This window comes from Betta splendens, chromosome 11 (genome assembly GCF_900634795.4).
Source record: "Betta splendens chromosome 11, fBetSpl5.4, whole genome shotgun sequence".
In the NCBI taxonomy this organism is placed as follows: domain Eukaryota; kingdom Metazoa; phylum Chordata; class Actinopteri; order Anabantiformes; family Osphronemidae; genus Betta; species Betta splendens.
This window is the reverse complement of record NC_040891.2, coordinates 1,844,908-1,857,138: the sequence shown is the minus strand read 5'-3', so window position 1 is coordinate 1,857,138 and position 12,231 is coordinate 1,844,908. Positions and strand designations below refer to the sequence as shown.

The 12,231-nt window shown below is 39.8% G+C and overlaps 1 protein-coding gene across 19 annotated transcripts in view; it reads right to left on the bottom strand.

The window, feature by feature from the left end:
- phf14 (PHD finger protein 14) overlaps positions 1-12,231 on the bottom strand; it is a 200,811-nt gene that overhangs the window by 152,542 nt on the left and 36,038 nt on the right. For all 19 annotated transcript variants that reach the window (XR_008696054.1, XM_055512716.1, XM_055512715.1 and 16 more), the window contains exons 9-13: positions 11,823-12,093; positions 11,176-11,282; positions 10,322-10,417; positions 7,171-7,277; positions 6,773-6,904 (exon numbers count right to left, since the gene is read on the bottom strand). Coding sequence is in view for 18 of the 19 variants with exons in the window: in XM_055512716.1 (XP_055368691.1) it covers positions 6,773-6,904; positions 7,171-7,277; positions 10,322-10,417; positions 11,176-11,282; positions 11,823-12,093 (713 nt within the window). In the remaining variant the exon portion in view is untranslated. The remainder of the gene's footprint in view (positions 1-6,772; positions 6,905-7,170; positions 7,278-10,321; positions 10,418-11,175; positions 11,283-11,822; positions 12,094-12,231) is intronic.

Genomic DNA, 12,231 nt, shown 5'->3' with positions numbered 1-12,231 from the left:
TTAAGACTCTTTTACTATTTCGCAATTACCTGCACATGTTTCCTCCAAAGCTCCAACTTTTTCCTTTGCAGCTACTTTCAGGTGTATTAAATGTTTCCATAAACAAAAATTATTTTATCTCTTGAACTTAAAACTATTTATTTATGAGATTTAGATTTTTGTTACATTTAGGTTTATTGTGCTTCCTGTATTTTTAGCAGTTCTTCAATTTCAGCAAATCTGTTTCAACTTTCCTCAATTTGAAATTCAACTGATTCACCTTCTTCTGCAAACATTAAGCTCTGGTGAAAAAAACTCATTCTCTTCAAATTAATCTGTGCTTTACAAGTTTCAGCTATTTTCAGCTGTCTTAAATGTTTTAGCTAGTTAGTTATAGAAACACATCCAACATTCTGGCAGATTGTCAGAGCGCTACAATAATGACAATACTAAGACTGAACACTGCCAACAGATCTTGATTCATTTAAGCCCATCATTACTAAAGGTTCTGCAATCCTGTGTGCCTTCAAAGCTACATCCTGTTATCACACTAGCTCAACTGAGGACAGAGCTCAGTCTAAATCCTGACCATCACACAGATCTGTTCTGTCACACTGAAACCTGGCTGCAGCAAAATTAATGTTAGTTTGGATGAGTCAACTTGAATAAGTCACATCAACAATCATGTTCCTAGAAGTTTAGGTGGAGGTAGAGGAGGAGCAGCAATTTATAACTCACACTCAATAATTACTCCTAGACCTAAATGAATCATATGAACCAAACCAAAGCAGACAAATATGCTTAAAATCCTGAACGTCCTGAAATAATCTTAGAGATAAAACCTTGAATCAAGTTATTCTACTATAAATGACCCAATTTTAGTTTCAGGTTCTACTGTGAGGAACCTTAGTGACATCTATGACGTCATATGAGAAATATGATCCAAATCATCTGCAAATTCTAGTCATAACTCTGGTGGCATAATTTGGAATAGACTGACATTACTGGGACTTCTACATCTTTTTTTATTTGATACAGTGAATTCTGAATTATGTTAATGTCTTGTGTGAAGACAAAGCCTGGTCCTTGAAGAGAAAAGTGCACATTGCATCAAATGCAGAGAAAATTATTTCCCCAAGGGGATCAATAACGTACTGTATGTCTCACTAAACAGTTACAACACTTCACTATTGTTTTTTAAGGTGGAATATTTTCACCATATAATAATACAATTATTCCAAATGTTTGGACTGCTCCTGGCAGAAGGAATTAGAAAATATTATCAATCCACATGATTCCTGCTGGGGCATGCTGCAACTGATGTTGAGATTTTGTTTTGAGGTGAACCTGTCCACTTGCCCTGTTTTTTTCAGTCTTCTGAGAACGCAAACTTTAAAATTATGAATTTTTATATTTTATGACTCTAATATTCATATTTATACACTAAATATACTAGAAGTGCACTCATAGATTTTTTTTGCACATTTTCTCCATTTGTCCCTATCCCAAAACTATTTGTTCAAAAATCTACCCCATGTCAACACAAGTAATGTACAGACATTACAGAGCCCCAGCCCCCTTATTTGCATATAAGGGTTCACACCCTCGAAAACAGCTCGTTTAAAAACATTAATATCCAGGTCTATTGTAATATTTTTCAGCCTGAGAAAGCGCAATAGGGAAAAATAACTCAAAGTCGAGTTGTCTTGTGTCTGCAGCATCTGGTGGGCACCCATAGAAGTGATGTTTTGTTTGTGAACGAGATGGCTCTAAGAGCCAATGCTTTGTAGCAAACATGAAGAGCCGACTTCCACCGGGGAAGGCCAAATCTTTCTGAATCTTCTTCAGCTCACCTCTTAAAAAACAATCCCCAGGGGTCAATTTTGGAGTTTCCCCGTCTTTCCAGCCTGAAGAAGCTTTTGTTACGTGAACATTGCAGTGCTAGGATTGAGTGAGTGGTTCAGCAAGCCCCCAGTATGAAGTTAACCAGGCTGACACCTCTCCACTGGCTGCCTGTACATTATAGAGTTCACTTTAGACTTACTTTACTTTGTTTTTAGCTTGTTCAACGGTATAGCCCCACTTACCTTGCTGAGCTGCTTATTACTTACTCTTCCTTACGGTCTCTCGGGTCAGCTGACCAGCTTCTCCTTACAGTACCAAAAAACAGCTGGAAGTTTAAAGAAGACAGAGCCTTTGCTGTTGCAACATCTCAATTATGGAAGGCCCTACCTCTGCACGTTAGGCAGGCCCCTTCATTGCACATTTTCTAAAATTTTTTCAAGACCCATTTTTAATCTTTTCACTCCCCATGAGACTCTGCTTTTGTTCCATTGCTTTATTTATTTGTTTTATTGTCTTCTTTATTGTTTTAAGTATTGTTTTAATTGTTTGCTTGCTATGTACATCACTTTGGTCAGCAAAGTGCTTTATAAATACAGCTGATTTGAGTTACTTAATTTTGAAGGCAAATAGCTACAGTGTCAGGGAACACTCCTACAGAACCCCTGACAACAACACAACTGGACACTACATGTTTACATTCAGACCACAATGAAAAGGAAAATGTCTGATTTCTAAAAATCTCCAGAAGCAGAACGCTGGATGAAGGCCGTGTCTCTCAGACGGTGCCACCCTTTTAGGTGTCTACTATGCAGTTAAATGCTCGTGACCATCAATACCATCTTCCAGACCCCTTTGAGAAAGAGAACCCCCAGGCCCAAAATAAATGTTTATGTGCTGAAATTAGAGCTGTATACATTAGCAATCCGGAAGCTAGTCTTAAACGTTTGTGGGAGAGGCTGTACAGAAGTTACGGCTCATCAGAAGTCATCGAAGTTTCTCTGTTCAAACGCTTAAAAATAGAGTTTCCCCAGGGTTTCTCAAAGAGATTGTCACCTGCTACAGGAGCTCGCCAACCTCCTTCTGGAGCTATAGGCAGCAAAGAACGATGGGTATCTTTCAGGTCTTTGCTTTCTCAACACCTCAAGAGGGATAAACCCAATAGTAGAAAAACTCCTACACGGCCTGCATAAGACATGAGTTAAACTAGGGTCAAAGTATAAAAGGGAACAGTGTTCACTATCCACTATTCTCCTTTTTTGTCCAGTTCATCAATAACCAGGCAGAGATGAAAACAGATCTCAGCTTCACTCAACAAAAAATGACAACAGTACATATATGAAAGTAGTAAGACCCACAATTAGAACATCACGGTTTAGGGCCCCTGTCACAACAAATAAAACTCAGATTGCCACATCCTATACCAAGATGAACACCAACACTCTCAAACCTGACAAACAGTGTGCTATTAACAGAAAGCAACATCCGCTCACTAAATGTGGAGGTTTTTAGAATGAAGTCACTGAAGCAGGGTCTTTTATCAACCAATCACAGGGCAACAGACTGCACAGAAGCTATTCAACGTTCAGAGTGCAACAGTGACAGCCACATCTCTGCCTTGCATGCCAGTACACCTCCATTGGCAGCCACAGACGCCAGTGCATCGCCAGACGTGCACGATGGGGAGCCGGATTCATCAAACGCCATGGTGACCATATCCAACTGCACTGAGGCATATGGGAGAGGACTAGAAGGTACATCTTGCTCAAAAATCTGCCTAGTAATCATGTATCCTAGCACAACCCCTGAGAAGATGAGAATGTATGTGATTTTAGACGACCAAAGCAATGCATCAATGGCCCGTTCCCCCTTTTTTTCAATCAGAGTGGTAAAGTGATCCCATTAACATTAAAAACATTTGTGGGCATATGCGAGGAGCACATATTATAACAATTGGATTAATAGCTCCTAACTGGAGATAACCTTTATGTTTATAATTTAGATACACAAAATATGGTCAAAATCTTAAATATTATAACTATATATGATGATCGATTATAGTTTTTTTTAAGTGAAACACCTAGTTATGATTAATTATTATTAATTGCATTATTAATTAATACATTTACGGGGCACCACCCTGTTATCAGGGACCAATAACCAATCTGGAATAGCCACTAAAGGTCTCAATTGTATTTATGTCAGTTGAACTGTGAACTCCGTACCATAGCCGACTCAATTTACCAGTGCTGCAAAACCAAAATTAAATTGTTACTAATATATGAATTACTTATATAATTTATATCAGAAAAAGTACATATATTATACAATATAGTCTACTATACTATATCTAAGGTGCCATGACTATTTTAACAAAGTCTTATTCAATGGAGAAAAAGCTTGAACTGCTTTTGCTGCAAACTTCACAGAAAAAGGGAGTCTGTGAAGCAATGTAAAATGGAGCTAGCAAAACTAAGGCTTGCAGTCTCGGAAACACGTGGAGATATATTCAGCGATATGGCCACGTGATCGCGGAAGCGTGCAGTGATTGAATCATACGCTTGGCGTGGTCCTACTCTGCTCAGACTTAAAAGATTGCATCCGTCTTACTGATCAGTCCTGGTGGTGAGGTTGGGCGTCTAAAATCTCTTTGTTTCAACTCACTACAACCAGGATGAAGGCTTTACATACAGGCTGCAGTGGTTGCTCTGTTTGAGCATGTGGGACCTTAACAATGATTCTGTTAATAGCAGAATCTTAACAGATTCTGATGGTAATATCAGCCTTTTGGATCCTCCTGTCACAACAGAAGCAGTTTATGCACATGCGGTCCTCCAACAACACGCTCTGGCACAGTGGACAGATTGGGACAAAGCCCAGGGCTTTGTCATTGAGGGCTTTAATAAAAAGGTGTCCATGCCACTGCCAGTTCTTAATGAATGTAAACAAATTCCAGATTAAAGGAGTGAAATACCAACACCAGAAGCTGCCATCACTCACCCTCATCTACAGTTGTAGCAGTTCAAAGTAGGTAAATACTGGATCAGTATCACCGATATCGATACTAATACTGATTTTATCAAATATAATGCTCTGGCATACGGCACAGGCACGCCACTTGCACACAGGCACTTAGAGTTGCAGACAGGCAAGATAGTTAGGTCGCGTCTTTGAAAATAAGGAGGAGTAAAAATTTAACTAGTGTGTCAATATTTTTGTTGGGGTATCGATCGATATCAACACTAGCGTTGGTATCGATATTACCAATATTAGGAACGATCTACCCACCCCTAGTTCAAAGTGACCACCGTTTTTACTGCAGTACGGTTGCGTCGCCATGGCGCAAAGGGTGTTTCGCCAACTAAGGACCTTTAATTTTGCAGCGGGCTGAAAAAAATCAGGATGCTAGTCTCGTTTTAACCACAAAGACGCAAAGTTGTTTAGAGCGTAACTGTTCATTTCTACCTGTAACATCCTCTAACATCGGATACAATATATTGGCTTTGCATATTTCCATGATTATGAGTAATATTACGTAATAGTAATATAACTTCTGCGTGCCTCGTAATGACGTACAGCAAAGTCCACAGCCAGTTATTTAGTTTTTAAACTGCCATAACTTAATAAACTTGTTAATTTATTTTTTTAACCGTAATAGTCATGGGAATTCATTCTACAGCGGCCGTTGATCTATTGAACTCTATGACATGACAAGCGAACTAGGCAGATCTACATTGTCTCGGTATTGCTGCAACATGTTTATTCCTATATGTTTACTCTGTGTCGACTCAAAACCGCAGGAGTGAGAAGGCAGTTTAAATGAGTGGTGCCAGCAGCAAACTGACTGTTGAAGCTTTAGAGATGCCGGCCCAAATCCTCGATTGGATTCTTCTCAGTGAAACAATCCTGTAAGATGGACTACAAGCACTAAACGCCTGGCAAAACAACGACTAAAGGATAACAGACAGGTCCGGTAAACGTACAAAAATGGAACTTTCACTTCCTAAATGGTTACTGAATGTCATCAGTGTTTAACTCGCTGCATAGGCTACGCACACATGCTTAGCAAAGGGCAAAACATGAGGGCAAAAGAAGGTGCAAAAAAGTTGTTACGCAGTATCACTGTACATTCTTACACGCTGAAGTTGTCAATGTGGCAACGCGCCAGTGGTAATGCAGCTTACTTCCCCTGTGTGCACAACCCAACATGTCCCAGACATGAAGTGGTTCAAAGATAAAATACATGTAACAAGACTGTTATGGGAGTTTAAGCAACATTTTCAGGTTTTTGGTGAACTGGAGAAAGACATTTTGATTTTGTTTTTTGATTGTCATTCACTGATCCATCTGATCTATCAGTTAATAATACGACAGGCAATCACAATCATAGACCTAAATGTACTTCACTAAATGGAACATAGCCAATCACTACGCAATTTGCACTGCATAACTTTAAACTGCTTACCTTCTTTTAGGTCATCCTATACTTTTTTGTTATAGTTATATTATTAAAATAATAGATTTTATTTAGGTTTTGTTTAGGTTCAGTTTAACAGAATAAAAAATGGTATGTCACAGTAAAATCAGATCTAGTAAAAAATGTAAAAACTAATTGGAAAGAAAATAATCGTTTCGTGATGACCATTAGCACTTTCAGGTCACTTGATACATAAAAACTGATTATGCAGCCATCTTGATGAACAGAGTAGGATTGAGGTACAAGAATTGATTTGGCCATTCTTAACGATTAAAGCTTTAGACATTCACATTTATGATGGATTAAGTCATTGGTTTCATAACACTTAAAGGTAAAGGGGTTACAAACTTAACTAGCAAGAGAGAGAGAGAAGTGGCTCAAAATTTATAGTATCTTTTCCAATTCATCGGCCCTTACTCAAGACTTTCCTCATGGGCATACATATGCTTCAACCTTTGTATTTTTGTCTCTCACCAATAGCTGTTCTTGGTCTTCTTGGGCATACGTGTTAGTGGAGGCTCCAGGCAACCCAGGTGGTAGTAAAGCTTGCAGGTGTCACACAACACTAGTAGATGTTGGTCCTGTTTTTTTTTACAAATTCCACAACTGCAGGAACACATGAAAGATGTGTAAGAAGAAGCAGTTTACTGACATGGCAGTCATTACTCTATACATTACGTCAGATGTAAAGTTAGACACTAAGCCTAAAGAGTTGAGACTAAAAAATGATTAACATAAAAAGTCACAGTGTCATGTTAAAGCATACCACTTTATAATAAACAATAAACTATACCACAGTCATGGTAAACAATGGTACAATGTTTTTTTCTATCATTTCTATCAACCTACAACTACAGTCCTTTGCTGTTCACCTGTAGAGGATTGCAGGTAGGCTGGAAGACTTTCCTGGGGTTCCTCCCTCTTTCTTGTTGGGCTTCCTCTCTTTTGGGGCTTTCAGAACAGCTGGAGTGCTTAGTTTCTACCATGATAAAAAATAAATTTTCAGGTAAGTGTAATCACACAGGCAAAGAGGACATGTTATTTTAATCAGAAGCTTATTTGGGTACATAGATTGTGAAAGTCGACTATAAATACGGTAAATGTTCTGCCCTTAGTTTTAGTTGAGCACAGTGAAACATATGTGACTTTTATTTTGAAAATCTCCAAAGAGGAAGTGTACAGTTGTGGTAGAAAATGCTAGGAGCGACACTGTGTATGGATCTGTGTGTGGTTATTGCTTTTCCTATGCCTCTGAAAGCAATGGGTGTAAGTGGTTCATTGTTTTGTAGGACATATAACCTATGTGTGTTTTCAGATATTTGATCTGAAAATAATTTTATCTTAGATTTGGGTTAATTGTAGCCTTTATTTGCCTACATTATGCTAATGCTGATTGGGCAAATAGCATAGCAAGAGACTCGTCAACATGTTAACGATGCACATTACAAGCTATTTACATATCAATTGGTTGCTTTTTATTGATTGTGAGGAGTGCTCTCTCATCGACAGAGAACGAAGGAAAATGTGCAATACCATAAACAGTCAACTCAATCTGTGCACCTATTACAGCACTACCAGACCTCACATGACGTGAAGTATACAACCTGGAGGACAGTGCCTGAGATGATAGATACACATAACAGGTCTGTGCCCTTACAGGATAAGCATGCACTCATCACCAATATATACCACCAGTTGACCCACCGAGACAATAGATGGACCATATATGGACCATATATCCACACCAATGAGACCCAGCAGAAACATTATGATTACCATCCTTTCAAGCCTTCTCCAGTTCTTCTCTGAGCCCTTGGTATTTCTCTAATTTCTTACGTCCTTTTTCCTGATGTTGCCATCGCTTGGTATTGCCACATTCCGTGTATGCTTTCCCTGCCTGCACCTTACACCCTGCAGTTATGTGCTGGACCGTCTCAGGGGCCTCTTTGAACAATCTACACCTTGGGTCTTGTCTGGTGTGGTAGATCTGGGCCTCTATGGCTCTGGTGCTCAGGGCCTGCTCCTGTGCAGCCAGGATGAGTGCCTCTGTGCTGTCCTTGTGGTATTCCAAGGTACTTGTAACTGTCCTCAATGTCTGCTATTGTACCTTCTGGGAGTGAGACCCCTTCTGTGTGGATTACCTTGCCTCTCTTTGTCACCATCCTCACCTACCTTGGAATACCACAGGCGAATGGCAACCTTGAAAAGGCAACAAGGAATGCGGCAACAGCCAAATACCTCCAACGAGTAAGGCAAGTCCTAAGAAGCCAGCTCAATGGCAAGAACAAATCCCAGGCAATAAACAGCTACACCCTGCCAGTGATCAGATACCCTGTGGGAATAATAAGGTGGCCAAAGGAAGAGATACAGACCACAGATGTTAAGACACGAAAGCTCCTCACCATGCATGGAGGGTTCCACCCCAAATCCAGCACCCTGAGACTGCCCCAGAGAAGGTCCAGCACATAACTGCAGGGTGTAAGATGCTGGCAGGGAAAGCATACACGGAACGCCATAACCAAGTGGCTGGCATAGTATACAGGAACATCTGCGCAGAGTATGGACTGGAAACCCCAAGGTCAAAGTGGGAAACACCTCCCAAGGTGGTAGAGAACGAGCGAGCCAAGATCCTGTGGGACTTCCAGATACAGAGAGACAGAATGGTAATGGCGAACCAACCAGACATTGTGGTGGTGGACAAAGAGCAGAGGAAAGCCGTAGTGGTGGATGTGGCAATACCAAGCGATGGCAACATCAGGAAAAAGGAACATAGGAAATTAGAGAAATACCAAGGGCTCAGAGAAGAACTGGAGAAGGCTTGAAAGGTGAAGGCCACAGTAGTGCCTGTGGTGATCAGTGACCCCCAAACTGGAGGGGGTATATATATATATATATATATATATATATAGAGAGAGAGAGAGAGAGAGAGAGAAAGATAATTATAGATATATATAGAGATATATAGATATAGATATATATAGATATACATATATACATATATATCTATATATATATCTCCGTATGCGTTAGAACTGTCCATATGTGTGTATTTATAGGAGATGGGAGTAGTCTCTGGTGGAGTGTACTGGGCAAGCAAGAGGGCCTCCTACCACACCAGTTGAATCGAGAGATAAGATCTTCCTCCTTGATCGACTTCTTGAGGCAGAGGCCTGACATTAGCACGCCATCTTACGGTACAGTAAACCATAAAAACAATGACGTGGGGATCCTGGACGAGGGCAATGTACCTGAGCAAATCTGAATGAAGGACCAGTTCCTTGATAGATAAGTTTCGAGTTGCATGACTATGCTGTTCCAATCAATAATGGCAATATCTGCAGCTGTTCTGCCTATCTACTCCACAAACGCACTCAAGCGGAATGCCACCATGACTAAATACATGAAACGTCATGGCAACTGGTTGCTATAGGAACAGTTTTACCTCCAAATGCAGGTCTGACTTTATAACAAATGACATATTAATCAGTAAATGCAAAATTAAAGGCTCAGCAAGGTTATTATAATTACGCCAATGCCGTGGAATTTTTTTCTATCCCATTGTGGATTACGCTTAAGCACAAACCATATTGGGACCTGCGTGGTTGAAGCTGACAATGAAAGGTGAGATTGTGTGTGAAGAGCAGTGGCATTCGCAGAAATTTTTCAGTGGGGTGGCCAGATAGGAGCCAGAGAAAACCGTGAGGTGGCATACCAAATTGGGCTCCTAATGATTAGATTGAGTTCAGCGGATGGCTTTTGATGAATGCTCCTTGACCCCTCTCCATTAAAACAACTATAAATATCACTCCACTTTTACCACAATTTTAAGAAGCATTTTGAAAAAAACACATTATGCACATTATTGTGTGGGTTGTGCGTTTCCTTTTTTATTTATTAATGATTTGTATTTAGCTATGGATTGAACATGCCTGTAAGGTGTGTATGCACTGAATGTGAGTGGAGCGTCTCTGGGGGGGGGCAATGGGGGCGCCACTGATGAAGAGGCTATTATGTTGTAGGTACCTGGCCTAGGATGCTCCCTAGCAAATTCCATATGGCCTGGCCTTCACTCCGCAACTCGCCATTCACATTTAGCAGCTCCTCCAAAGACTCGCAAAGCTGGAGTGGAAAAGAAATAACAACATATAGACGTTATATCTATCTTTCTACTCCCCATAAATTGCATTTAACTGTTTGTTACAAAGTGCAAAGTTGCATATCTAAAGTGAAGACCTAAGTGAAGACCGTCAGTAAAGACCTAAGTGAAGACCGTCAGTAAAGACCTAAGTGAAGACCGTCAGTAGGGAGGTAGGTGAGCCATAAGGAAACAGTAGTTAAGTGGACATTTTAGTCACATCAACAACATGCCTTTACATTTTGTCTAAGGCCAGGAGCAATTTATGCAGTGAAATTACAAATACACACTCCATTAAAAGCGTTTAACATGTACATTGGAGGAATAAACGCAACATTAATTGTTGTGACTTTTACTCTGCCATTCAATTATTTCCCAATCTTGACAAATGTGAAGAGAATGGCAGTCTGTTCACCGAGGTCAGGTTTGAACAGGGATGGCACAGGAACAGTCTTTATGTAATATTCTACATCACCTTGAAGGATAGTGTTGGTGTCTTAATATGCTCATTATGTTCACTGCTTGTAAGAATTACAGTGGTAATTTTAGCACTAAACATATTAGCACTAATAATTAGCACTTACGTTGAACTATCAACGTTACAATGTATTCATTTCAACTAACATGTTAAACATTACAGCTGATAAACCTGCACAGGAATGTTTGCTTTCTCTAAAATTAAATAAATTATATTTCCTTAAAACATCCTGAATTTTCTGTTGGTTTCAGATCTGCTATTTACCTTGTTATACTCCACATGAAGTTTTTCTTGCTCACTTTCCAGCTTGTCTTTTAAATTCTTCTGTTCAGAAATATTGTCCTGGATCTGGATCATTCGCATGTTTCTCTCTGAATGCCAGTAGAACAAATAAAATATCGTAATTCAAATTACTGTACAGGAAAACACATGCTAATGACAGTCCTTAATAAACATTTCTCAAATTTGTAGGAACCAACTAAAACAATTTATTGCATTCGAATATTAAATATCCTCCAAACTACAGACTACTACAGACTTGATGCATGACTTACAGAACCTTTACCTATAGAATCTATCTAATGACCGTACAATTGTTGGCCTCATATCAGTAGACGACGAAGAATGCCCATCCATTCATTCATCCATTGTAGTAGTCTACGACATTAATGGTGTATGCATATGCGTGCATGATTTCTGATTTAACTAGACTGTACTAGACTTTTTCATTTTTGCACTTGATTGTTTAAAGCTAATAAGGACTGAATAAGGACTGAATTTCCCTGTTGTAGCACCAATGGAGGTTCATCTTGTGTTCTCTTATTTTACCTCCATATGTTTGTGCCGATACAATAAAACTAATGTTCAGCCCATAAGCTCCAATACAAAATGCACCAACTGAGCATGCTCACCCAAGTAGTAATTTACAAAGTCTGCTGTAAGGGCAGGCTGCTTGTGTTTCCTGCGTCCATCCATGCTGGCACTGGCATCAGATGTATCCACAGGGAAAATGTCCGTGCTGATGCCCATCAGCTCTGCCTTTCTCATCAGCTTCCGAATAGCTGAAGCGCTAGAGGTCAGAGGCCTGGGCAGCTTTTCCCGGGGCACCCATGCCTGTGGCCGAGTGTTCCTGGAGAGCTCTGCTTTCGCTCGGTACTGCTGCAAGCGTGTTGTGATTCGAGCCTATCAATGGAACAAGCATGTTAGCTAGGTTATATTGTAAACAAAAACACACAGTTGAGCATGTTCCGCAAAACAGCAAAATATGCGTAGATTATATACACATATATATCTATAATATATCACCAATTATATTATAAT